The following is a 27612-nucleotide window of genomic DNA, read 5'->3' as shown; positions in this document are numbered from 1 at the left end:
TGGTGGGCCGGTCTCTAGTCAAAATGCCCGGGACGATTTTTTGTCCCAGCCCAGCCCTGTATGCAGCTTATCTGCAGTCTGGTGTTACCTACATCTTCCTATTCAGAAGGCAGAATTTCCGAGTTCTGAGTACAATCGAAAGCACCACGACTGCAGTTTTTGTGTTGGATGTAAAAAGCAGGCTAGGATAGAATCAGGCGTGGGATTTCTCTCGTGGAAATATGCACATTATCTTTTCCTTTCTATTGGTAGGTGGCACAATGCACTTGTGGCAAGTAAGCAAGCTAGAAGACTGGCACTCTTGCTGGGTATCCAGTTACGGAAGCAACACATTAACAAGAGTAAAACCAAAGTTACTTTCCCTAGTAACTAGTTACCTTGAAAGTAACGAGTAACTTGAAGTAACTGAGTTACTTTTGATGGAAGTAACTATGGAAGTAACTAGTAATGTTACTAATTAGTAACTAACTAAGTTACTAATTTAAAGTAACTTACCCAACACTGCTCATTTATAAGAAATACTGTTTTCAGAGGATCATGGCCTTATTTGTCTGATTAGAAAGAACAGAACATACTGCACAGGAAGCCAATGTCATAACTTAGGCTCACTAAGAGAGAAAGAATGTGGAAGTTTAGGTTTTATCACTTTGGAAGGGGGCTGAAGCTGTAAGAATGTGAGAAACGGTCAGACACTTCGAGATCTGGCAGACAGCCTCCTGTCCACATCTCCCGTCCAGCCATTTATGCTCAAAGTGTTGTATGGAATAATGAGAATTGTATGGAATAAAAGATTGTTGACTGAGCATTTATACACCGAGTGTTGTTCTTCCTTCAGCCCAAAGATCAAAGAATTGGGATATTTAACAATTTTCAGAAAGTGAGGTTGTCATTATCAACATCAATTAATGTTAAAATCTTCCACTATAATTATTTTATCTGAGCTGTTCTTCGTGTTTTCCAGTCGTGGATAATCAGTGTATCGGTTCTAGACTAAGGATAGTCACACCAAAAATAATATGTAATCTAACAATTTCTAAGCACAAATTAATTCATTTTAGATTATAGCACTGGAGAGTCAGGCTAACATGTTGCTTTTAAAAGCTGCTCTTGAGAAGTGAACTTAATTATTAAAAATGTGTGTTAAATAGGAGTGAAGCCAAAACTTCATTCAGCAGCTGAAAGAAAAAAGGTCTTGAAGCTGTCAGTAGATGTTCATGTTGTGCCAGTAGAGGGCGCTGCAGGTGCTCCAATCTGTGGTTTGCTGCTTATGAGTCGGATAATCGTGTGTTGGGGCAGCCCTTTGGATATAAGCAAATTTTTGATCTACAGAGAGAAAAAAAGAAGAGCGAGAGATATGATCACTGATTTGTTTTTTAAATGTAAGACAGAAGCAGCGCAGGTTTTACAAAACTCTGCTCACAGAAATGGTTGAAATATGTACTTGTGTGGTCGTGCATGTCTATCGTGTGAACACTGTGGAGTAAATTAGGATGATTATTCAGCTTATAGTATGGCCCCATACAGTCATTTCTCCCAGTGGGATGTTAGACACGCTCACCCAAAGGAATCCTCTGAAGTTGTTAAGAATCACAGCAACTCAGTCACAAAGTGTTAGACCACATAACGTTACAAATGAGGGTTGCCAGATTCTGAGGCACATAGTGGGTAAAAATCTCTGGCATTAACATCAGCACAAAAACTGTGCACCTGGAGCTTCATGTCATGAAGTTGTCATTTCATGGTTTTCTTGAGAGATCAGCTCCTGTAGTTTTAACATGTTAGTGGCCCGGTATTTTTTTTCCATTTAGTGTAATAAGGAGCCTGCCCTCATTCCGTTTATCCTTATGAGTCACTGGTGATAATGGGTGTATTCCGGTAATTTGTTGTCGATAAACTTTTTCCTTACAGTTCATATGGTGCAGTTGTTTGACGCTCTGATAGAATTTCTGAATAAATAAAAATATACTTACCTGTGTAAGGAAGGTATCTCTATCAATTTTAGACAAGTCCACCAAGGAGGTCATTTTCATTTGAAAAACTGCAACATCTAAACACAAGAATGCAACATGTTAGAATTCATTAGAAATCACTTTGCGCTAAAGTTAGTGCAAGTAGTTGCATTTATCAAAGTTTCCAAGCTACCTCAATTCTGTTGATATTTTTTTTAATTCAGACCAAATACGTTTTTTCTATTTTGTGTTAGTAATGAGAGATTGTGTCTTCCATGTTGTCCTCCATGACACATTAAACACAGATGGCTTAATAACTCCAGAATGTGTAAAATCGATCAGTGTATCTCTGTTTAAATAGGTGCACACTTTAACAACTTTTATATCAACCAAATTTGTTTTGTGTTTGTTGCTAAACGAGTCTGTGTTCATCCACCAAGGCTTAGCTTTACTTAATAATCGATTTACTTCCTGCTGGCATTTTGATTGTGATTGTATATTTCTTACTTTGCTGATCTTAAGTTTATTCACTAATTGACACTGTTGATTGCAAAGACAAACCATTATGCTTTTGTGGCCTGGTGAAAATCACCTCTAATCAGCTCATGCCTTTATTTTGAACTTTGGATTTTGTATGCAGTTAGTCAGTGCTACAAAATTCACTCAGCATACCTCAAAAGTATTTTGCTGGATTTACAAATGAGTGATATAAAACTGACTTGAATTTTACTGTTTTGGTGTGACCAGCAATCAATAGACATGAATTAAGGTGAGCTTAATAATTGTTACACTGAAGCAGAGTAACTCTGTAAACATCACCTCATTTTATTCATACTCACAAGATGGTTCACTGGGTGTAGTTGATGTAGAAAGAGTTGTGCTTGGAGTACTGGTAGTAGTTGTTGCAGGTTCAGTAGTTGCAGTACTGGTAGTAGTTCTTGGAGTTACAGTATTTGGAGTACTGGTAGTAGTTGTTGCAGGTACAGTAGTTGGAGTACTGGTAGTAGTTGTTGCAGGTACAGTAGTTGGAGTACTGGTAGTAGTTCTTGGAGTTACAGTATTTGGAGTACTGGTAGTAGTTGTTGCAGGTACAGTAGTTGGAGTACTGGTAGTAGTTGTTGCAGGTTCAGTAGTTGGAGTACTGGTAGTAGTTGTTGCAGGTACAGTAGTTGGAGTACTGGTAGTAGTTGTTGTGGTTATTACTGGTCCTATAAACAGTCAGAATTAGATGTTATAACTCAGTTACACTGATTCAGTAAATTAGATTTAAAATGTGGCTGAAATGGTGAAGGACTCTACTCACCGTTTGCAACAGTCACAGTGACACATCGAAGCTCTGAGTGATACTTGGTTCCACTGCAGAAATAAGAAAGTTTAATATAGTCCTCTGATGCCATGATATCTTCAAGTCACCTAAACACTGACACTTTCTATCTTAATTGAGCATGCTTTTACAACATAGTGGTTTTCAAACTGCCTGCTTTCTAATACTTGAACCCCTTACTGTACCCCTTACTTACTTCCGGCGCCGCTCCAAGTTGGCAGCCAGTATCAGCAGCTCCAACCTGACCGAGTCCTTTTTTCTCTTTTTTTGTTGTTATTGTGTTTCTTGTTCTTGTTTTTTTTATTGAGGGCTGTACTACTCCACAGTGGAGCTCAGAATTTTATGGACAATCGTGTTTTTTATCACATTTTTTTACAGCATCTGTAAAAAAAAAAGAGCGCGTGGAGGTCCGACCACCTATTGTTTACAGCAGGGATCAGCTGTTAGCCCTCAGGGCCTCCACTGTTCTGCCTACCACCGAGCAAGCCAACATCGCCCGCGAGGTGAGGAGGAAGAGAGGCGGCACTTGGGCCGGGATCAGGCATCACAGTAAGGTTAGGAGCTACCAGCCAGCGATTCCATCTATTATTATGGGGAATGTGAGATCACGCCCCAAAAAACTGGGGCTCTAACCCGACATCAGAGCAGCTACAGGGAATGTGCTTCACAGAGTTGTGACTAACCACGCTAACTCCGGACTCACACATAAACATAGATGGTTTCCATCTGATCTGGGCAGACAGAACAACGGAGAGTGGTAAGAGGAGAGGAGGGGGTCTGGCTGTGTTTGTGAACGATAGATGCTATAACTCTGGGGAGTTATCTAACAAAGAGACATTGAGCTATGCTGTAAGGACATTGAGCTGTTAGCGGTTAGCATGAGACCGTACTATTTACCGCGAGAGTTTACACACGTCATTATGATAGCTGTGTATGTCCTGCCCTCTGCTAACACTGCAGCAGCCTGTGAGGTCCTGCACACTGTAACCAGCAGACTCCAAACACAGCACCCTCAGGCCCTTTTCCTGATCTCTGGGGGCTTTAATCACATCTCCTTGTCCTCCACTCTCCCCACCTTCACCCAGTACGTCACCTGCCACACCAGAGACAATAAAACATTGGACTTATTTTATGCTAACACCAAGGAGGCATACAGCTCATCACCTCTCCCTCTCCTGGTGGGCTCAGATCACAACCTGGTTCATCTCCAGCCTGTGTATAAACCTCTAGCACACAGAGAACAGGTTGTGAAACACACAGTTAGGAAATGGTCGGCAGAGACTGAAGAGGCCCTGAGGGACTGTTTCCATTCTACTGTGTGGGACAACCTCTGCAGCCCCCTGGAGGATGACCTCAACAGCATCACAGACTGCATTACGGATTACATGAACTTTTGTGTGGACAACCGCGTACCCATCATAAAGGTACGGTGTTTTTCTAACAACAAGCCATGGATAAATCCTGAAATTAAGGCTCTCCTCAAGGAGAAGAAGAGAGTCTTTAGATCTGGAGACAAACAGGAGCTAAGAGCTGTCCAGAAGAAGCGGAAATGGAAGATAAGGCAAGGGAAGGAAAACTACAGGAGGAAGATGGAAGAGCAGCTGCAACAGGACAACATCAGAGGGGTTTGGAACAGCCTGAAGACAATCTCAGGACAAAAAACAACCGCCGAGGCTGCAGGAGACTTGGGGTGGGTGAATGACCTAAATAAATACTTTAATAGGTTTGATCAACCACCCCTCCCCTTGCTGCAATCTCCCTCATCTTCAGGAACTGCCTGTCTTTCATCTCAGGACTTCACATCTCTCAGCTCCCAGCCATCACACCACCCCCACCTTCTGTGAACTCCAACATACACCCCACCCCCCTGAAATACCCCCTCTCCATCTCAGCACTTCAAGTGAGGAATGAGCTTCACAAGACTGCAAGTCCAGATGGCATCAGCTCCAGGCTCCTGAGGTGCTGCGCAGATGAACTGTGTGGCATCCTAGGATATCTGTTCAACCTGAGCCTGTCGCTGCGGAAAGTACCACAGCTGTGGAAGACCTCCTGTGTGGTACCAGTACCAAAGACCTCCCATCCTAAGGATGTCAGCAGCTACAGGCCGGTAGCCCTGACATCACATATGATGAAGACCCTCGAGTGGTTGGTTCTACACTATCTGCGCCCCCTGTGAGGTCTTCATTGGATCCGCTACAGTTTGCTTACCAGCCTGGCATCGGGGTGGAGGACGCCATCAACTAGCTCCTGCACAGAGCTCTGACTCACCTGGAGAAGCCTGGAAGAACTGTGAGGATCATGTTCTTTGATTTCTCCAGTGCTTTTAACACCATCCAGCCACGACTTCTGAGGGATAAGCTGGAGCTATCGGGAGTGGACCACCACATGTCCCAGTGGATACTGGACTACCTCACAGAACGCACACAGTATATGAGGACACAGGGCTGTGTCTCTGATACATTGGTCTGCAGTACGGGGGCACCACAGGGAACTGTCCTGGCACCGTTCCTCTTCACCCTCTATACTGCAGACTTCTCCATCAACTCCTCATGCTGCCACCTACAGAAGTTCTCCGACGACTCTGCTATAGTCGGCCACATCACAAGTGAGGACGACTCAGAGTAAGACAGTGGACTCTGGACTTTGTGGACTGGTGCCAGCAGAAGCACCTGCTGATCAACATCCTCAGGAGTTGGTGGTGGACTTCTGAAGACGCAGACCCACCACACTGACACCGGTGAACATCCGTGGAGTGGACATTGAGATAGTGGACTCTTATAAGTACCTGGGTGTTCACCTGAATAATAAACTGGACTGGAGCCGCAACACTGATGCTCTTCACAGGAAGAGTCAGAGCAGACTCTACCTGCTGAGGTGGCTGACGTCATTTGGAGTACAGGGAGCGCTTTTAAAGACTTTCTATGACTCTGTGGTGGCATCCGTCATTTTTTTACAGTGTTGTATGTTGGAGCAGCAGTTTATTGACAGCTGAGAGGAAGAGGTTGGATAAACTCATCAGGATGCACCCTGGACCCAGTGCAGGTGGTGGGAGACAGAAGGACTCTGGCCAAAATAACATCTCTGATGGACAGAGTCTCCCACAACATGCATGTAAATGTTGCTGAACTGCAGAGCTCCTTCAGTGACAGACTGCTGCATCCTAGATGCATGAAGGAGAGTTTCCGCAGGTCCTTCCTCCCTGCAGCTGTCAGACTGTACAATCAAAACTGCTACCAACAAACATAGATGTTTACATCAGCGCTGTAACTTGGCACTATTTTATCAACCGATTCACACTACAACCATGGTTTGCCTCTTATCTGTATTTAGTTTTATTTAATTTAATAACGGTACAGTACTCTGTTTTTGGTAACCATTATCCTCTCCGGAGGTGCAGAGAAGTACACACCCCCATCACCATCAATGGCGCTGCTGTGGAGAGAGTGAGCAGCTTCCGGTTCCTTGGTGTACATCTGGCTGAGGATCTTACGTGGTCAGGACACATAAACAAAACAGTGAAGAAGGCGCAGCAGCGCCTCTTCTTTCTCAGGAGACTGAAAAGATTCAGCATGAGCCCCCGCATCCTCAGGACCTTCTATTGCTGTGCCATTGAGAGCATCCTCACTGGATGCATCACCAACTGGTATGGCAACAGCACCGCTTACAACCGCAAAGCTCTCCAGAGAGTAGTGTGGTGCTCTGAACGGATAATTGGAAGTGAGCTTCCCTCCCTCCAAGACATCTACAGGAAGTGGTGCATGAGGAAAGTGGGGAGGATCATCAAGGACTCCAGTCACCCCAGCCATAAACTCTTCAGACTACTTCCATCAGGAAGGGGGTTCTGCAGCATCCGGTCCCGAACCAGCAGACTGAGAGACAGCTTTTTCCACCAGGCCATCAGACTGCTGAACACGTCATAGACACCTCACCTTCACTACTGGAACTTCAACATTATGCACTTCACACTCTATATAAATGCCACTTGTTTTGCACATGTCCAACTACCAACCTCTATATATTTTATATATTTTATTTTATTGTTTACTCTATTTAATTTGTAAAATATGTATACACACACACACACACACACATACACGTAGAAAAACATATTTAGTATACACATCCAGTAATGCATACACTCTTATATTGTACATATATTTATTACTCTCAGATTTAGCCTTCCTTATATTTTGCGTGTTTTATGTTATTGTATTTTTGCACAACTCTGTTGCTTGTGAAGCTCGCACACAAGAATTTCACTCGCATGTACTGTACCAGTGTACCTGCACATGTGATGTGACAATAAAAGTGATTTGATTTGATTTGATGTAAATATGTAAAAATTGTGTATGTTTCTGTTCTGTGTCTTGTGTACTGTTTGTTTGTATATGTGTCTTTCTTGCTGCTGTTACACCCAAATTTCCCCTTGTGGGACAATTAAAGGATTATTCTATTCTATTCTACTGGTCATTACAGGCAGAAGATTTGCCTCCTGTGTTTCTAACATCCTCTTCAGTCACACCAACCCTATGTATGTCTTCCTTCACTACATCCATGAATCTTCTTCAGTCTTTTTTCTCTTTTTCTCTTTCTATTTTAAGGTCCCCAGTGATCATCCATATTTATTTACTTGATAAATCCATGATCCTCTACCCAGGTTCTTAGTGTCTTTTCTTATCTAAAAGCAGTGTTGGGGAGTAACGGAATACATGTACCAGCGTTACGTATTTAAAATACAAAATATTAGTATCTGTATCCTGTTACCGTTTAATGGGTGGTAATCAGAATACATCTACTTTTTTTAAATAAATGGAATACACAGCGGTCATTTCCTGTTTCGTATGTTAGGCTATCCCCTCTCTATGTCTTCTCCAATTTAGTGATTAAACACAGTTGGGCGCAGGTTTAGCTCAGTTGCAGTCCGCATGCAGTCATATATGACATGGCTGAGAGCGGCCGGCCCAGGTTCGAGTAGGATTCACAGGATTCCTTTTTTAAAAAACAAAACAAAAAACAACTCAATTTCTATTTGGGATTAATACAGTTTTTCTGATTCTGATTGCTTGAAACCAAAACAAGACATGCAATAAGAGGCTCTAATGTAAGCATCCTATTAATATTGGTGGCATCAGTTACAGCAGCCAGCAGTGCATGGGCAGGATACCGAAATAGTTTTTTATGCGAGATCACTGCAAAAAGTGCAGGCCTATCTAATGTCCATCCTACTGTTACTCATTTTATATTAAGATTTTTAAAAATCTAGTTGGTATTGGTATGGCGAGTATCCTTCAGTAATAGTAATAAATTACACAGCAATAGTACATTCCTGTAGTTGTTAAAAGCATGACAATATATTAAGTAATCCAAAGTATTCAGAATACATTACTGTCCTTGAGTAACGTAACGGAATACGTTACAAAATACCTTTTGGGCCATTTTTTCTGTAATCTGCAGTGGAATACATTTTGAAAGTAACCTTCCCAACACTGTCTAACCACTGTTTTTCCTCTTGTTATCACCTTCCAGGTTTTCATTTTGCCTTCTGACTACAATCGTAATCTCAAAAGATAAAAAATATTTATTGACTCAAAGGAGCGCTAACTGTCTTCTAATGACGGGACAATCCTTTAAACAGGAAACTTGTTAGGCAGCAAGTTCAAATATGAGTTTAAAAGCTTTCCTTTCAGGAATGTCAGCTGCTATAACTTTCTACAGAGTCATTTATATGAAACAGGAGACTGACCTGAAAACTGCCTGGACAACAAAACAGATGGGGAGGCTTTGTCCTTCTTCGCTTTCAGATGGTGTCCATCTCAGGGTGAACTGTCCTGGTCCTGATGTGTTGTTGATTAAATTGTACGGCCCGCTGTAGAGCAGCTCAAAGATCCTTCAAAGAACAAAATCAAAAACTTGTCAACTTTCTTTTTTTCAAAATCTGCCGATCTGGAAAAGGAGCATATTTCTTTTTGTTTCCCAACTGAGTATAGCTTTTATTAGGCCATGTTTTTTCTCACAGACACTGTGTCATTTAACTTGACATCTGACATGTTGTTAGATATGTAACCTGAAGACCTGAAACATATGTTAAATTTGCACGTCACTCATTTCTCTAAGATTCATGACTCAGGACTATATTTCATGTCTACCCAGAGGCTTCCCTGAATTAAATATTTAAACTTTTATATATTCAGACAAAGTCTTTAACTGTGTTTTACTTACGTGGAGTTAAGTGCCTCCGCAGTGATGTTAATTTCCAGAGTCTGACTGACATTGTTGTAGAGCTGAGCTCCGTTGGCTGGTGTTGGAGGAAGAAACTTGGGCAGAAAGAGTCCTTCTGTGCAGGATGGCACTGCAGGATCAACTGGAAGAATACAGAGAAGTTAACCTCAGGATGCAAAGATGATCCAGAGTAAAATATCTGCTGGACAGATTAATATTTGTTGGTCCAGAGAATCAGTCCCGATGACACTGGTGGTCAAACATCTCTGTACATCAGGCCGAGCACTAAGTTCATCGTCAGCAGCTCTTTAGTGCTTTCATTGTAAGATAATGAAACGTATATTGGTACCTTTCAAAGCAAACTGAATCGGTATTTTGCTGATGGCATCGTTGGTAGTTATTGTTGTTTGTGTCCCGTTGGTTTGAGTCAGAGTGATGGTCTGTCTGGGGAAGTCCTCCATCACCAGCTGTACTACATATGAACCTTCATTACTGCTGTTGGTGGGGCTGAATGACAGAGTACAAGACGACTGCAAGAGGACAAAAATGGGCTTGAAATCAAAATAACCAAAATGTTTTCTGTTATGCAATTCAATTCAAGGATATAAAAAAATGTAGAAACAACACTTGTTTTGGATAAACTTTCACTTCTACAAAATTTAGATCAATTGTAATTCAATTAAAAAATTCCCATCACATTATTGCGTGACTGTCTGTGCCAGCTTTTAGTCTTTGCCTGTCTCATCTGACATGAGAGTAACAGTCATTACTCACCGATGAGAGGCTGAGGACAGACGGTGGAGTGCAGGGGTTACACTCTGAGAGTGAAGAGTTTCCATATCTGCATTTAACTTTGTCTCCATCAGGGTCAAACATCAACAGGCTGAAATCTCTCTGACAGTTTGAAGGAACTCTGAGAGAGAAACAAAGATTGTAGCTCTATTTTCTGTATTCATTTCAATGTAACGAACAGGTGATAAATACTTTGTTAAATACATTTTAATATGAAAGGGATGAATGTAAAATATGAACTATAAAAGAAAACTAGGCAAACATAGACACACATTAAGTGGGCTTACCTCACAGCTGGTAGGATGGTGGTCTGAGGTGATGTGTTGGCTTTGCCGGTGTCGGATCGGTTCCTCAGTTCCACCCGAGTCACAGCTCTCCAGTATATGATGTCATTGATGTTTGATATCCAGGCACCACTATCCAACCTTGATAGAAAATTCAGTTCAGTTCAAAGTCTAAACATAACATGTTTTAATCAATTATTAGTTAATCATGAGCCACCAATACAGCAGAGCTGATCATTAACATAATTCTTCACTTCTTGAAAACATTATTTTTTGTTGAGCCGTTGACATTTTGGGGAAAAGTGGTTTCGTTTGGTTTTGTTGCCCATCACTGAGAATTTAAAAATGTTGCCACAAATTACCTTTTCCTGTTGTTGTACACTCACCAAAGTTCAAACAGAGCGTTGCTGGAAATCTGTCGAGTCATGATTCCCTCTCTCTGACACCAGTCTCCGCTGCTCTCCTGTTTTACCACATGTAGTGTGTAGGTTTCAGTCCCACAATCACCACTGAGGCAACTCCAGTTATCAGATATGCAGCCATGGAAGTTCAGTTTATACCGAAGGGTCACCTGTAGAGTTACAGCCACAAAGTGTTCACTTAGGTCTTGTAAGATTTTTAAAAGTAAGTACATTATTTTAAGAAAGAAAATGTACGTACTGTGACAGATCCATCTGCAAAAGTGTCCTTTGGGTAGTAGGTCATGACTGTGCCTAAAAAATGTGAAGCCTGAGTGGCGCAAACCATCAGCAGCACCAACGATGTCTCAGAGAGCAACATGATGAAAGTGTGTCTCTCTCTACAAAGGTAGAAATCACTGAGAACACCTGTACACCCAAAGACAGCCTCTCTTTCACTCTCTGTCCGCTTGTCTGATGTGTTTTTTCCCACACATAGAAGTTGATTCAGTTTGTAAACCAGAAAATTACCTGGAATGAGGAAACGTCTTTCAAAGATTACAGTCAGATGGGGATTTCACCGAATCCAGCTGTCTAAACCACCTGTAAGAAGCATGAGTATATTTTTAAGTATATTTAAACAAAGTTGTTTTGAATTTGTCAAAACAACAACATTTGTCAAAACCTTTTTCACAGATTTGTTTTTAATTTCATCCTTTGGGGGGCGACCATGGTTCAGGGGGTTGGGAAGCTCATCTTGTAACTGGAAGATTGCCGGTTCGATCACCTGCCCTGTCTGTCTCGGTCATTGTGTCCTTGGGCAAGATCCTTCACCTGAAGTCTAGTGGTGTTGGCCAGAGGGGCCGATGGCGCGATATGGCAGCCTCGCTGCTGTCCATCTGCCCCAGAGCAGCTGTGGCTACAACTGTGGCTTGCCTTCTCCAGTGTGTGGATGTGAGAGTGAATGAATAGTGGAAATGTAAAGCGCTCTGAGGTTCTCGAAAAGCGCTATATAAATCCAATCCAATCTTTAAGTTGTAATAGTGATTAACACAGTGTCAATTGGTTTTGTGAAACAATAGTTATTTCTGTTCACAACAGATCACAGAGAGTGCAAGCTCCATGTTTCATTAGTGTCTTTTGTGCATGTTAAAACGTACTACAGTCAATACTAGTAGTGCAACGGATCAAAAAACTCATGGTTCGGTTCGGATCACGGTTTTGAGTCGCGAATTACCAAAAAAAGAAATAGACAAGACAAATTTAACTCTCAGTTTATTTATTTAAATACTTTATGGCCATTAAAAAACACTCAACTCAGAACTTATTCCACGTAATTGTATAAATACAAATTAAGGTGCATAATAGGGCATGATAATCATTTCCTTTGAATGTGGGCACAATCAAAAACAACTTAAAATGCAATTTAAGGTATCATTGCCTCTTACTTTGAAAATGGAGAATGAATAAAAGTCCACATCATCAAACATTTAAATTTACATGTAGCTGTAGAGGTATTTAGGTGCTTTATTAGCTGTAGGCTACATTTATGCAACTTCTTTTTAGGGGGAAATAGATATTGTTGCTACGTGAAGCCCCGCAAGCTGGATTTCACTAACAGAAAAAAGGATTCAGTGATGCAGAGGCAAGCAACGTTGCTCTGATGATACAGGTTCATGATACAGCTGCATTCACGCTCTTGCCCTTTGAGTTAAGGTTAGGGTAAATGATATGAATAAATATATTGATAAATAAATATAAATAAATATAATAAATAGAAATAGAATTAAATATCAATATAAATGATATGCAAATCTGTGCAATCAATCTCTATGTACATTTGACACAACAGCCGGTGACTGTAAAAGAAAATTTGTTTTTGTCGTTTTGGGCATTTAGATTAGAGATCTAAAGAGAGCTGAAAATTTATTTGTTTCAGTAATTTTTTAGTAGGTGAACAAACTGCATTTGCTGCTTTGACGTTGAATGCTGAGAGACAAACTTACCAAGCAGGAAATAAAGTCAGTTTATCACAGGAACACATCTTTTGGAAAGAAACTGTGACTGGTATTATTCGTGTTTAAAGTGGAGCAATTCTGAACAATGATCAGCGGAATGAATCATTTCTTTCCAGACTAAAAAGGGAGTATTTCAGATGTGGTATACGCAATGTTACTTCATGATTCATCAGTCAGTGATTCAGACATGGCTCAATTTTGTACGAATGCTTTGAAAGCTTTGTTCAGACACACTCATGACAGTGACAGAATGAGAACAAAAAGAAAAGTGTGTGAGAGGAAAACTAAAAAGCTCTACATGACAGTCTTTGGTTTGATCAGTAAGACATCAAAAGCACAATGCTCAGGTCATGAAAGACTGCACAGAACTGACACAGACTTGTGTCAGTTTGTTGTGTAACTGTTCAAAAAGCAGAGTCAATTCGTAGAGTCTCTCTGTGGCTCAACTATGAACCAGGTTTTTGGGCTTAATGAGCTGGTGGTGTAGTTGATAAAGACTATAGAAGGTGTAGTAATTGGTGAATTTACTAAAAAACTTAAATCCAGTAACCTAATGCTGGTAGGAAAAAAATGGGGAATGGCTCTACTCACCACCTCCAACAGTCATAAGGAAGCTTTGAGTGATTCAAATGGTAAAAATACATTCATATGGTAACTCCACTTTCTACATTATAAATGTCATTTATATATTCTGTAGGAGACAATGTAAATGTCCAACAGTCCTTTGGAAAGGATTGATCATACCTAGACTGTTCCAAAGGTGAGTCATAGTAGGGAAACTGGTAGATGTACATCGCTGTCCAACAGCATGTTATCATCACACTGAAGCCTGTTTCTGTTTTTTATATTTGGATAAGAACTTAACTGATGAATGTCAACAAATAACAATGAACAACAAAGTTCTAAAAAGGTTATACAAACAAATGTTGCTCTTTTCTATGACAAAATGTTTTAAATACTTTAACCTTCCATTCCAAACTCAGACTTCCGTTTATTTTCTTCCTTCGGTTGTTGGATTATTATTACTTTTTAATAATTGTTTTGTTAATTCAGTGGTTCCCAAACTTTTTTTGCTAGGCCCCCCTTTGTTTTACAAGAAAAATGTTCGTGCCCCCTTCTCGCACGTGCACGCGCGCACGCACACTTACAAACACATCCTCCAACCACACACACCCATATTTTGCTCCATTGCGGTTTCTTTCGCACCTCAAACATTTAGTAAACAATTAAACAAATACAAGTAATCTGCAATAAATTACAGGTAGTAAGAAAATAAACTACACAGCAAATCCAGCATGTCCAAATTAACACTGTCAGATTTGATTTCAACACTATTAAAGTGTCTATATGGGTCCACACCAGAGAGTGTTAATTTAACTCTTTTTGGAGAGTTGGTACGTTAACTCTGATTTAGTGTTAAACACCAAATCTGTCTGGAGTTGATAATTTAACACTTACTAATGCTAACTAGGTGTTAAGAGTTTATATATTAAATGGTAAATGGCCTGTATTTAAATAACGCTTTACTAGTCCCTAAGGACCCCAAAGCGCTTTACATATCCAGTCATCCACACACACATTCACACACTGGTGATGGCAAGCTACATTGTAGCCACAGCCACCCTGGGGCGCACTGACAGAGGCGAGGCTGCCGGACACTGGCGCCACCGGGCCCTCTGACCACCACCAGTAGGCAACGGGTGAAGTGTCTTGCCCAAGGACACAACGACGAAGAGTTTATATATTAACTCTCAAAGAGTATTTTAGTTTAACTACGTAAGAGTTATTTTCTAATTAATTCTAAAAAGCGTGAATTTTCCTGTTCTGAACTTCTAGAAATTTCTTTTGGAAATAAACATTTACTAAAAAGACGCAATGGTTTTTGAAAAACATTTATTCTGAACTGTGCACCACAATTTCAAAACATTTTCTGAAAGATGTAACAGTGTACATGTTCTCACTTTCATTAGAATTTTGTTTATCAAAAGGTCTGACATAGGTGAGCTGGTAAATGCAAATAACAGCATTCTCATCACTTATTTCTTAAATACAATATGCATGTCCTTCATTCATCACTTTGTGGAACTTCAACGCACTTCTGCTCTCCCCCATATTCCATCTTCACAAGCATATCCTATGTGGAGATTGAATAAAAATTAGTTGACACTAATTAATGGCACAAATCAATTGCAGCACAGTAAAAAAAAAAAAAGGAATCCTTTTTGAGCCATTACTTGTGTAAAGTATTTTCCCAAAAGACAAGGACACAGGCAACAGGTAATACTGAACTAAATGTAAAACCTCAACCTTTTTCATTTTTACCTAAACCGTGTGCACAAAAGTCTGGAGGGATCTATGCTAATGTAGAATCCAGTCAGGACGTCTGCTACTACTGTTTGCTCGTTTTTTTTATGGGAGATCGTTTTCAGGCTTCAAGTAGCACCATTATACCAACATTTCGCAGACATTGTTTTAGGTGTATTTGACCAAAGGTTTGACTGAAAATTCACATGCAAGCTTTTTTTCAAGGCTGTGGTATTTGCCCACAAACAATACCTTTCAGCTAGCTAAAACAGAATATTATGCTATCACCGACCAACATGGCTAATGCCTTTCACACAGCTTTGTCTCAACTCCAAAGAGCCACAGAAGTAAAAGCTCATAATAATAATTGAAACAATCTTTGAAAGAATGACTTACCAAGCATGGCAAACAACTCAAATATGTAGAGCAAAATGTTCTGAAACGGCTTCACTTCAGCTTTGATTGGAGCCTATGAATGTACTCTCTATTGGTGTCATAGCCCCTGTAGGAGTTCAGAGTTAAGAGGTCAAGAGTTAATGTTTCCATTGTAACACCTCCAGATTTGACATGGAAACACTCATTTTTAACACTCGATTTTAACTACTATCATTTTACACCTCAGAGTTACATTAAAAGAATGTGACTCTGCTTAGAGTAAAATTAACTCTACTTTCGCAAGAAGACTACTAACACCAAAACATTTAACACTTTTGAATTTGCTGTGTACTAACCCTTTGCAGGTGAAGCCAAAGGGAAGATATGCTTCACCATATTTTCTAGTCTTTGGCTTAGAATGAAGTTGGTTTGGAAACATATTCAGCTATGCTTCATCTCCTGCTTTGCGTTTCTGTGGGCGGCTCGTGCTAGCAGTGTCCAAGCGTTTTGTCCCCCCCCCTTTTCATACCGCGCCCCCCCTGCAATGGCTCTGCGCCCCCTTTAGGGGGCGGGCCCCACACTTTGGGAAGGTCTGTGTTAATTTAATATTAGGCCTGAAACTATTTTGATTTCACATGCCTTATCTCAGGATTAGTATAAAACCAGTTTTATGATTCTGATTGCTGTTGTGTCAAACCTGTCTCATGCTTCACTGTTGGAAGTTTCCAAACAAACTTTCCCAGTTGTAAAACATGGCAGATACAGTACAAACAGCACACGGATATTCATTTGCTGTACAGTATACTCAGTGCTTCAGGACATAAGTAAAGTAAGAAAGATTAATTTTCTTTTCACTTACTTGGAGTTAAATACTTCTTGAACGACATTGGTTTCAAACTGAGCTGAACTTTGACTTAATTCTTTATTTTTAAAGAAAAAACTGATAAACTTTTTTCAAAGTATCCAATTTTTGAAGTAAATCATTTGAATTTTCCACCCCTTCAGTGGCAGTTTATGGTTACTGTGAACTCACTGAAGCCAAAGCAGAGCTAGTATATCTCATACCAGAGTTGGGAATGCCATTGTTTACCATGACTGGATCTCACAGTACTCATGAGCATACATTACTACATTGCTACGTGCCATTGAGGTCATGGTAAAACCTAAAAAAGAAATCCTGTTGCCTTGAGGCCTGCTTTGCATTGGCCACTTATGGTTGAATGTCTAAGCTGTCATTCATCTGCTATTTTTTATTTTTTGGTACAGGCTATTTTTCACTTTTGCAATCACATGCGCTTTTAGCATGGATACAGGTCCATATACTGTAAACAGACTCGTCTTCAAGCCAGGGTCTTTAAATTTGAGTGCACGTTCTCATTAGTTTATGTAATGATTTTCATGACAATTTTATGCTGCTGTCATGGAATTACTGTGATAACCCTACCATTACTGAAACGTGCACAGTTGTTGCATACAGAAAGCATTGGAATTCTTTTAATTGAGAAAATAGTTCTGTCTGATGTCAGTGACAGGTTAGGCTTTAGAGCAGGGATGGTAAACTCAAGGCCTCGAGGGCCGGTGTCCTGCAGGTTTTAGATGTGTCCTTGATCCCACACAGCTGATTTAAATGGTTAAATTACCTCCTCAACATATCTTGAAGTTCTCCAGAGGCCTGGTAATGAACTAATCATTTGATTCAGGTGTGTTGACCCAGGGTGATATCTAAAACCTGCAGGACACCGGCCCTTGAAGCCTGGAGTTCCCCACCCCTGCTTTAGAGGGTTAAAAGTAAATGCTGCCCAGAGAGTGAGCTACTTGTTTTTCATCTGTGCACTTTACTTAGTCCCTAAGGACCCCAAAGCGCTTTACACATTCAGTCATCCACCCATTCACACACACATTCACAGACTGGTGAAGGCAAGCTACATTGTAGCCACAGCTGCCACAATGATTTTAACCTGTTAACACTTGGAAAATACTGGTTCTAGTTTGGCATTTTTTAATATTGAGTCACCAGCAAACAGTGGTGGAATTAAACTCTGTGGGAACATGAAAAACCTGCACCTGTTATGGTTAGTCTGCAAGACAGGAATTCTGACATTTGAGAGGAGTGATCTGTGTACGGCTTTCTGTCATGTTGTCTGCAGACAATGTGAGTAATGAGGAAATCTTTCTTTTTTTTCAGACTTACAAGAACTCCAAACACAGGTGTTGTTCTCAGTGCCAACATACCAAACATGCAGTCTATAAGGCAGGGGTGTCCAACTCCAGTCCTCGAGAGCTACTGTCCTGCAGCTTTTAGATGCATCCCTTCTCCAACACAGCTGAATCAAATGATTGAATTACCGCTTCAGTATGCCATCAAGTTTGGCAAAGGCCTAGTAACAAGCCATGCATTTGATTCAGGTGTTTTGAAACAAGGATGCATTTAAAGCTGCAGGACAGTAGTTCTCAAGGGCTGGAGTTGGACACCCCTGCTGTAAGGTAGTCTGACCAAAGCCCAGACCAGACAGGAAGTCCAAACATGATTGACTGTTCATCAATCTGCTAAAACAGTTGTGGAGCTAAACATTACTTACATTAGGATACAATTTAAGTTTTGTTCAAAGTAACATGTCCTTGAACAACAAGAATCCATAGGAAATATATGGTCTTAACAAAAACTTAATTACTTGCTGTTTTCCCTCTTGGTTTCAAGCAACTTAATTTGTCTTTGTCTGTTTAATCCTAAAAATGGGCACCAACACCTTCAATTTAACAATTTGAATTATATTTTTAGTTTTTCTTTACTTGCTTTCATCTGGAGGAAAAAGGTTAAAATTGTCTTGAGTGCCACAAGAATACCTTAATTTAAGCAACATCATAGTTTTATGGTCTCTGCATTGCTGTTTTTGTTAAAAATCCTGTTTTTATTCTAATATTACAGATTGATATTTTTTGTAGAATATGTCACTGTGGTTCAAGGGGACCTGTCCATATTTGTGATTGGCCTGTGGTGCTGCATTGTACTTTTTATATTAATATGTTTGATGCATTGACCTTTTGAACCGATGACCACTTCTGTGTGACTGCTTATCAGTGTTAGTGTAAGTGAAGCCAGATAAGGAAAGGATATGCAGTTTGTGTTGAACTTGCTGTGCAGTACGTGCCCCTGAACAGAAATGGTGTCACGGTCTGGCTGGCAGACCGTGGGGGGTGTAGGGAAGGAGGACCCAGGCGTGGTGCTCTGTGTGCGAACAGTGTGTTTATTTACAGTGGTGTAAAACCAGACAACAATAAATCCCCTGTGCGATCCCGACTCCCGTCCCGTGTTTTCTCCCTAATCCCGTGCTCTGTCTCCGTTCCCTGTGTACTGTCCGTGTGCTAGTGATGTGACGTTCTGTATCGAGGCTTCGAAGCTTGTGTCGAGTAATGGAGGGGGCGTTTCCGCGATGCGCGTATCGAGGCTTGCTTCATTTATGGGAGGAGCTGAAAATGATGACGTCCGAAGCCTCGCTGCCCGGCTGTACCACGTGACTGGTTCATGAAGTAGTTCGAACTTTGCCGCGAGATATGACAGCGATATAAACCCCTCAGACTTCAATCAAAATGTAGGTGTTTGATGGAGAGTTGCGGTTAGTGAGAGTTTGGAGGTTTATGAGAGTGAGGAGAGAAAGTCAGGAGAGAATGGAGCCAGCTAAGAAGAGGAGGGTGTCCTCCCCTGTGTGGGAACATTTTGATCTTATTCCTCCCAACAAGGTATGTAAATTTCTACAGAAGATGTATTTTCATAATACTGATGGTGCAATATAATTTATGTTAAGCTGTCGTTACTTTTGTACAAGGTGAAGTGTTTGCTATGTGCCAGGGAGCTGGGATATAACAACAACACCTCATCCATGCTTAGGCACTACAGAGCTTTGCATGAGAATAAGGGGAACACCGATTGTGGAGCAAGACCAGGTGAGCCATCAAATGCCATGATAATATAGCATGCAGTAATGTTACTAAATGATATAACAATATTATACAACTGTAATAAGTTACGTGTGTGATATTTATATTTGTGCTTTGTCTTTATTGTCTTTCCTCAGGAGAACAATCTCAAATAGATGAAGACCTGGTTAGCATGGTGATTGAGGACTCCCAGCCATTTAGCATTGTGCAGGACAAAGGATTTAAAAGATTTGTTAAATCATTAAATCCTAGTTATGTTCCACCCACTAAAAAGGCCATAAAAGCAGTGAAAATTTAGTTTTTACAGAATAAAATGTGAACAGGCAGGACTGAGGCTCAAAGCCTCAGTGTGTAGCTGTCCATACCTCAACGTTACAAAAGCACAACCACTGTCCACACCCCAACCACACCTCACCTCACAGTAAATGATCATTTCCATTTTAAGCATTTCCAAATAATCATTTTCCATACTGCCAGTATAAATATACAAAGTATACTGCCATCACTACAATATACATGTTTTACACACTCCTTTTGTTGTTGACATTTACAGGCTGTGTGCAAAAGGCCACACTCTTCAAATTCATGCCAACTAATATTTTTACGTCCAGTAGGTGTCCTACTAGAGCAAATGAGGCTTCAAGAAGCTTTGCACTGGGATGAACCAATTGGATGAAAAGCTTCAGTGCTTCATGAAGCTTCACCTGCCCATCACTACCGTGTGCTGCCTCCTGGTTGCCTCAATTCCTCCTGAGGAAACACGCATACAAAAGGCAGCTGTGAGTACAAAACCTAACGGCAGAATTGCACTAACCTTGCACATTAATCTAAGACTGACGGGAAGTCACTCAACGATCCAGCGTCAAGGAGCTCTCAGCCACAGTGTCTTGAAGCTCCCCTGACGAGGCTTGATCGGCGCCAGGTGTGTGTGGATTCCTGGGTGTGACCAGTCAGCTGGCAGGGCCACACCCATCACCATCATGCACACACCCATAAACACCTGACAGTACACAAACACGGAACACAGGACAGCAGAAAAAAACATAATAATAATAACAACAATAATAATAACAACAATAATAATAACGACAATAGTAGTCCACACTGCTCACGGACCCCGAGTCCTCGGAACCGGGTCCGTGACAAATGGTTTTGTTGCCACTTAGCTTATTTAGCTATATATAGATCCAGAAACAGATTACACAGTGTAAATAACATTGATTTTGCTGGACTTATATTGTGTTTCCAGTTGTAGTGGCTGGCAGCTGAACTGGTTGTGGAAGCATTTATCGTATTTTTTATCATGTTGTGCTGCTGTTGCAATAGTTGTGGTTCCTGGGGTAGATTTTATATGATATATGTGCATTTTACATTTTTATCCATGTACATTTGGCCTTTTTAGGAAACTGGTGTGATTCGTTCACTTTTCATAAACATGATAAACTCTAGTATTTGGTTAAATACTCATTAATACAGACTATGTAACGTGCTTGTGATTACAACATCAACCTTATATCACATGTTTTACACTAATTAAACATTAAGTACTGTAAGTCCTACAAAAGCATTCTGTGAAGCAGGCATATTGTGCATCTCTGAGACCCCAGGAAACCTTAGGAGTCAGTTCTTCTCATCAGAAAGAAGAACTGACTCCAAAGGTTTTAACATTTGGGAACCAAAGTCACCAAACAAATCAAAGTTGACTTGTTTCGTAATTAAAGTTTTATATGGCCCAGTGACCACTGGAAATAAAGTTATGGATCTTTCCAGGTTCATTTTGATATGGACTTTGTGTTGTCTTAGCCAAAATGACCGCCCAGGAGCATTGCAAAGATTACTGCCAAGTAGCAATCATCACTTTTTAAACTAGTTAACATTTTTTAAATTCTCTTAATGATTTTTGAGTCTTTATAATGATTTTTTCTTAAGTGTTTCTGCTTGTTATAGGATAACATTCAAATTGTTTCCAAACTACACACCTACAAATAAACCAGTGGTGACAAAATGCTAAAGCAACAAGAGCACCACTATGACTGGAAACTACCTGGCAGCAGACATTATTCTCAAGCGGTTTTCATTCCCAGGAGATTGTTATCTCTCTTTTTTTGCTTTGATGATTATACAACTGACAGCTGACAGCTTGTAAGTGTTGCTGTCTTGTCAGACCAGTCTTATGTGGATGTTTCATAACACCACTGAGAAAATCGACTTCCTCTTCATCTGATCACCTAAATGTTAGTAAACCCTTGTGGGTATGCCCTGTTGTTTAACCAGAAACGGTCGGGTGATTCTCTTTTTGCGGCAACATTTTACCTTCATAACTTTTAAAAAATAAAGATTTATGTTTTTTTATAACAATTGTCAATGCTGACATGTTTAACTATATGAAATCCATTATGATCAAGCTCAGGGATAGATATAATAGTAATTACAGGTAGTTTTCTTAAACATCGCCTCTGAATGTGTTCCATCCTGTTAGGGGCATTTACATATAGACCAGAAATAGTTAAACATGTAAATATTGATCAATTGTGACTTTTTCTTGGCAGAGTATGTCCCTTTTGTTAATATAATGTTTTATACTTGAAACCGAAACAGGTAATTTAATTACAAATACTATAGGTCTGTGTTATGCAAAAAACAATTTGTTTTTAACACATTTTTTTTCTGACGGCATTGAAAATACTTGCAGTCTTAAAAAACATATTCATATTTGTGCATTTTAATGTTCCTGAGTTCTCAACATGGCACAACAAGTTTCAGAAGATTTCTGATTCTGCTCAATTATTTTAAAAAAAAAAATTTTTTCCAAACAGGGTGGAATGGAACATAACAGGATGGAGCAGAGTATAACAGAGGTGTCAAATCAGTGTTTGTAATTATGAAATCTGAATAAACATCTACAGTTCATTTTTGCTTGTTATATATTTTTTTAATTAAAAAGTAGATCTGAATATAAACATTATGACACACAGCATAGTACCACTTATAAATTCCCTGCTTGCATCTGTGGGCGGTCAATCCTTCAAGCTTTGGTCCTCTACCAGAGGCCTGGGAGTTTGAGGGTCCTGCGCAGTATCTTAGCTGTTCCTAGGACTGCGCTCTTCTGGACAGAGATCTCTGATGTTGTTCCCGGGATCTGCTGGAGCCACTCGCCTAGCCTGGGAGTCACCGCACCTAGTGCTCCGATTACAACTGGGACCACTGTTACCTTCACTCTCCACATTTTCTTGAGCTCTTCTCTGAGCCCTTGGTATTTCTCCAGCTTCTCGTGTTCCTTCTTCCTGATGTTGCTGTCATTCGGAACCGCTACATCTGTCACTACGGCCATCTTCTTCTGTTTGTCTACCACCAGTATGTCTGGTTAGTTACCCACCACCATTTTGTCCGTCTGTATCTGGAAGTCCCACAGGATCTTAGCTCAGTCATTCTCCACCACCCTTGGGGGCGTCTCCCATTTTGACCTCGGGACTTCAGGTTATACTTGGCACAAATTTTCCTGTATACTATGCTGGCATCTTGCACCCTGCTGTTATGTGCTGGATTGTCTCTGGGGCATCTTTACACAGCCTGCACCTGGGGTCTTGCCTGGTGTGATAGACCCCAGCCTCTATGGATCTTGTGTTTAGTGCTTGTTCTTGTGCTGCCATGATTAGTGCCTCTGTGCTGTCTTTCAGTCCAGCTTTGTCCAGCCACTGGTAGGATTTCTGGATATCAGCCACCTCCTCTATCTGCCGGTGGTACATACCGTGCAGGGGCCTGTCCTTCCATGATGGTTCCTCGTCTCCCTCCTCTTTCTTGGGTTTCTGCTGCCTGAGGTATTCACTGAGCACGCTGTCATTTGGGGCCATCTTCCTGATGTATTCTTGGATGTTCGTTGTCTCATCCAGGACTGTGGTGCTGACACTCACCAGTCCCCGGTCTTCTTTCTTCCGCTTAGCGTACAGCCTCAGGGTGCTGGGCTTGGGCTGAAACCCTCCATGCATGGTAAGGAGCTTCCTTGTCTTGATGTCAGTGGCTTCTATCTCCTCCTTTGGCCAGCCTATTACCCCAGCAGGGTACCTGATCACTTTTAGGGCGTAGGTGTTGATGGCACGGATCTTGTTCTTACCGTTCAGCTGACTCCTCAGGACTTGCCTGACCCTCTGCAGGTACTTGCAGGGCTCTAGACTAACTTTTTGCCATGGGCGCACTGGTGCGCCTAACTCGCACAAAAGTTAGGCGCACTCAAATTTTTCAACCGCATCGCTTAACACCGCAGTTTTACACGTGCACTTTTTTTTGGGGGGGGGATTGCAGTCCATACAGACAATATTCATTTCTAAATTATTAACTAACAATCTTGTGCTTAAAGTGCTTTGTCAATATTGTAGAAAATGTTAAACTTAATCATCATCTTGGCCTCCTCTGACGACCTGTTTGCTGTTGCTGTTGTGAAAGGCAGTGGGGAGAGGAGACACTTGGGCAGTGCATTTATTGCAGCATATAATGTGTTTTCTGGATACACTGTGCTTTTTCAACGTTCAAAGATTGATGGCACCGTGTCAGAGCAGTGGCTATGAATTTCACATGGATCAGGCCTTAACTTAACAAAAAGTTATCAACAGTTCTTTTCATCTTTTCTTATTACCCACAGCTACATCCACTTCTGTTGGGCTGGGAGGTCAGTTCGTTAATCTGACACTGGAGCCAACATGTCTCCAGTGACAAAAAAAAAATAGCTGTTACTTACTGGTGAAAGGCTGAGGACAGACGGTGGTGTGCAGGGACTACACTCTGAGAGTGATGCATCTCCATTTCTGCATTTCACTATGTCTCCATCAGGATCAAACATCAACAGGCTCAAATTTCTTGGACAGTTTGACGGAACTCTGAAAGAAAGTTAAAAAACCAAACTCATTTTCCATTATTTGCATTCATTTCCATGAAATATCTGACAATTTTTATTCATTTTGATAGCTGCTCAGTACACCCACAGCCTGGATGCTGTTCTGGGTTTATGGTTAAAGTTTCACAACTGCAAAAATTAACTTGGACCAAAGATTAATTTTCACTTGTAGCATTCTCTATCTTTCTCCTTCTCTATGGTGAAACTTTCCATCTTAAAGCAAATTAGTCTGTGAAAAGCAATGAAAGTACCAGACGTGACACATAAAATTGTATGAATGCATGTATCTGTGTATAAATACTAAAAAAGGAATGGAGACACAAACAGGGCTGACCTGATAGCTGGTATGATAGTGGTCTGTGGTGATGTGTTGGCTTTGCCGATGTCAGAGCGGATCCTCAGTTCCACCAGAGCCTGAATTTTAAATGATACGATGCCATTTTTGATGCCAAAGATCCAGTCTATGCCAGAGACCCTGCAATAGAAATGAATGACTTTTCAGAGGAGGTTTTTTAATGTTCATTCCCCCTCAGACAACAAAAAACATATTTATGCATGTGTAATTATGTACAGCGTATGTGTGCACTCACGGAATTGAAAATATAGAGTTGCTGGAAAAAAGCCGAGAGATGACTCCTTCAGTTTGGCACCATTCTCCTCTACTCTCCTCGTCGACCTTGTCTAAAACAAGTGTCTGACCACCGATGGAGTAGGGCAAACTATACAAGCAGGAGCTGTAGCCCAACTTGTAATAAAGGATGCCCTGCAGATTTACAGTGAAGATGTGTTTACTTAAACACCTTCAAAATTCACAAAGTAAATATACTTGTCTTTTGAGAAAGTGTACTTACAGTGGAAGATCCTGTTGAAACATTGCCACGTGGATAGTAGTTCACCACTATACTGTAAAAATTAGCCTGAACACTGCAGACCAGCAGCATCAACACCAGCGCAGAGAGCGGCATGATAAATGTGAGAACGTCTCTGCACAAAAGAAAGTCATAGTAGGCTGGGACATGTTGTAGTATGAGGAAATGTTTCATGGTTGTCTGTTTGACAGTAATTTGCAGTGAAGGCAGGGCTAACTGGTTTGCCAGTAACAAAGAAATTAGATTCCTTTCCACATCGTACTGGGACTTCAAACATTATCTTTGCTCTGCATTACATTTGTCAAGTTTTTTTTAATTCTATATTTTATTTTTTTGTTAACATTTTCAGCAGTAGTTGGTGATACACGTCAGTGTGAGTTTTCTGGATGGATTAGTGCAGAGGTCGCTCTGTGTCCAAAACATCCGGGAGAGCGAACGAAAGCACACAAGGGGAGGCGAAAAGAAGGGAGACTACCCAAAACACAACACACGGACAACAAACATATTTACAAAGAAACAAGCCCTGGGTCCCAAGACCGCCCCTGGAGGAGAGAGAGAGAGAGAAAGGGAGGGAGAAAGAGCAAAAACAACAAAAACACATGTTGCCTAATACGGGATCAGCTGGTGAGACCATGACAATATCTTCATTTCAGCTAATCCTTGATCCCGCTTCTCCATTAAGAAAAATTACAAGCACCCGTCAAATATCCCTTAAATGTGGCACCTGGATGTGTTCCACTTTCTACAATAGCCCCCCTGTGAAGGTGCAATAAACAGGAGGCTCACTTGTGATAACATTCTACATGCATACAACTGGTGACAACATGATTCTACTATTGCTATAGTGAAATTGTTAAAATATGTGATCAATACATGGAATAAAGAAATCTGCCGTTACATCAGCCTGTGGCTTTTCGTCAGACTCTGTGAACGAGACACTCTCATGACACATCGAGTGACATGCAGCGTCTGTATAAAGAAAGCCAATTCAGACTGTATTTCCTCAGGAGGCTGAGGTCTTTCAACATCTGCTGGACGCTCCTGAGGATGTTTTATCTGTTTATCTGGGGGCTGGCGCCTATCCTAGCTACCATAGGGTGAGAGTCTGTCGCAGAGCTAACACAGAGAGACAGGTAACCATTTGCAACCATTTGCAATGATGTGATATTTTGGCATTTTGGTGTGAGCACCCCTTGAATTCAAGCAGTCTCACACTCAAATCTGTACTGAATATCCCAATACTATGGACTCAGTGTTTGCCATATGCTACTTCTTTTCATTTATACTCACAAGTGATGTAGTAGCTGGTGGTGTAGTTGATAAAGACTTGTAGGAATAGTAATTGGTGGTAGTTTGTAGTAGTACTAGTAGATTCAAAGGTTAGAATCATAATGCACCTTGACACGACTGCAATACAAATGAAACTAGACTGAATTTACTAAAATATGTATATTCACTAACCTAATGCAGGTGGGACAAAATGAGGATTGGCTCTAATCACCACCTCCAATGCTCATATTGATGCAAAATATGTTAAAATAAATTAATATGGTAGCTACACTATTGACATTAAAACAAATGTTATTTATATAGTCTGTAGGATAAGCTTTCATTTTTAGACAATGTAGATGTCCAACAGCTCTTTGGAAATGCTTGATCATACCTCTACTGTGTCATGAACTGGCTGTGCGCAGCAGGCAGGATAGGACCCAAAAGCAGACTCACAGGCAGGGCTGACTCTCAAAAACACAACTTAATTACAGGCGTACAGGTTATACAAAATGAAACAAAACTAGAATTGCAAAACCTAAATATACAGCGAAACACACGAAGAAATACACATCAATGAATGAGGGAGAATGCGACACTGGACTGAGTGAAACAGAGACGAGAGAGACATGATAGGCGGGGGAACATGTAATGACACACATTATTCAGATAGATAGATAGATAGAGCCGCTCAGCTCCAGCCTTTGGACCTGCTTTATCACCGCCATCTTCCACGCGTCTCTGTCGCTAGCCTCCGGGTCGACCACCTGAAATGCTTGGACTTCTGTGTTGTCGGCCTCCGGTTCGGCCACCTGAGCTGTCTCCGTGGACTCAATTTTGGCTATGGTCCGAACCCTCCGTCTTGGACTCTCCACCACCCACCCGGATATGGTAGTCTGTTGTTTTGTTTGGGGCTGTAAGGAGCCAGCCCTTAGAGGGGGGTACTGTCATTGTTCTGGGTCATTTTTATGCAGCATTTTCTTGTAT

The 27612-nt window shown here is 40.9% G+C and overlaps 1 protein-coding gene across 4 annotated transcripts in view; it reads right to left on the bottom strand.

The window, feature by feature from the left end:
* Nucleotides 1-532: 532 nt before the first annotated feature.
* Nucleotides 533-27612, bottom strand: part of LOC120718571 (mucin-2-like) — a 61684-nt gene continuing 34604 nt past the window's right edge. The window contains exons 4-14 of one of the 4 annotated variants that reach the window (XM_040007109.1): nucleotides 11229-11497; nucleotides 10955-11139; nucleotides 10572-10709; nucleotides 10267-10405; nucleotides 9842-10022; nucleotides 9493-9634; nucleotides 9017-9160; nucleotides 3253-3305; nucleotides 2789-3157; nucleotides 1971-2047; nucleotides 533-1323 (exon numbers count right to left, since the gene is read on the bottom strand). In XM_040007109.1, coding sequence (XP_039863043.1) covers nucleotides 1213-1323; nucleotides 1971-2047; nucleotides 2789-3157; nucleotides 3253-3305; nucleotides 9017-9160; nucleotides 9493-9634; nucleotides 9842-10022; nucleotides 10267-10405; nucleotides 10572-10709; nucleotides 10955-11139; nucleotides 11229-11497 — 1808 coding nt within the window. In that variant the 3' untranslated portion in view covers nucleotides 533-1212. Of the gene's footprint in view, nucleotides 1324-1970; nucleotides 2048-2788; nucleotides 3158-3252; nucleotides 3306-9016; nucleotides 9161-9492; nucleotides 9635-9841; nucleotides 10023-10266; nucleotides 10406-10571; nucleotides 10710-10954; nucleotides 11140-11228; nucleotides 11498-24331; nucleotides 24471-24821; nucleotides 24963-25077; nucleotides 25251-25338; nucleotides 27298-27612 lie in introns of those variants that run through there. The other 3 variants (XM_040007112.1, XM_040007111.1, XM_040007110.1) reach the window with 3 other exon arrangements.

This window comes from Simochromis diagramma, unplaced genomic scaffold, assembly GCF_900408965.1.
Source record: "Simochromis diagramma unplaced genomic scaffold, fSimDia1.1 OVJJ01000531.1, whole genome shotgun sequence".
Taxonomy (NCBI): Eukaryota; Metazoa; Chordata; class Actinopteri; order Cichliformes; family Cichlidae; genus Simochromis; species Simochromis diagramma.
The sequence above is the reverse complement of the archived record's forward strand: the minus strand, read 5'-3'. Positions and strand labels throughout refer to the sequence as shown.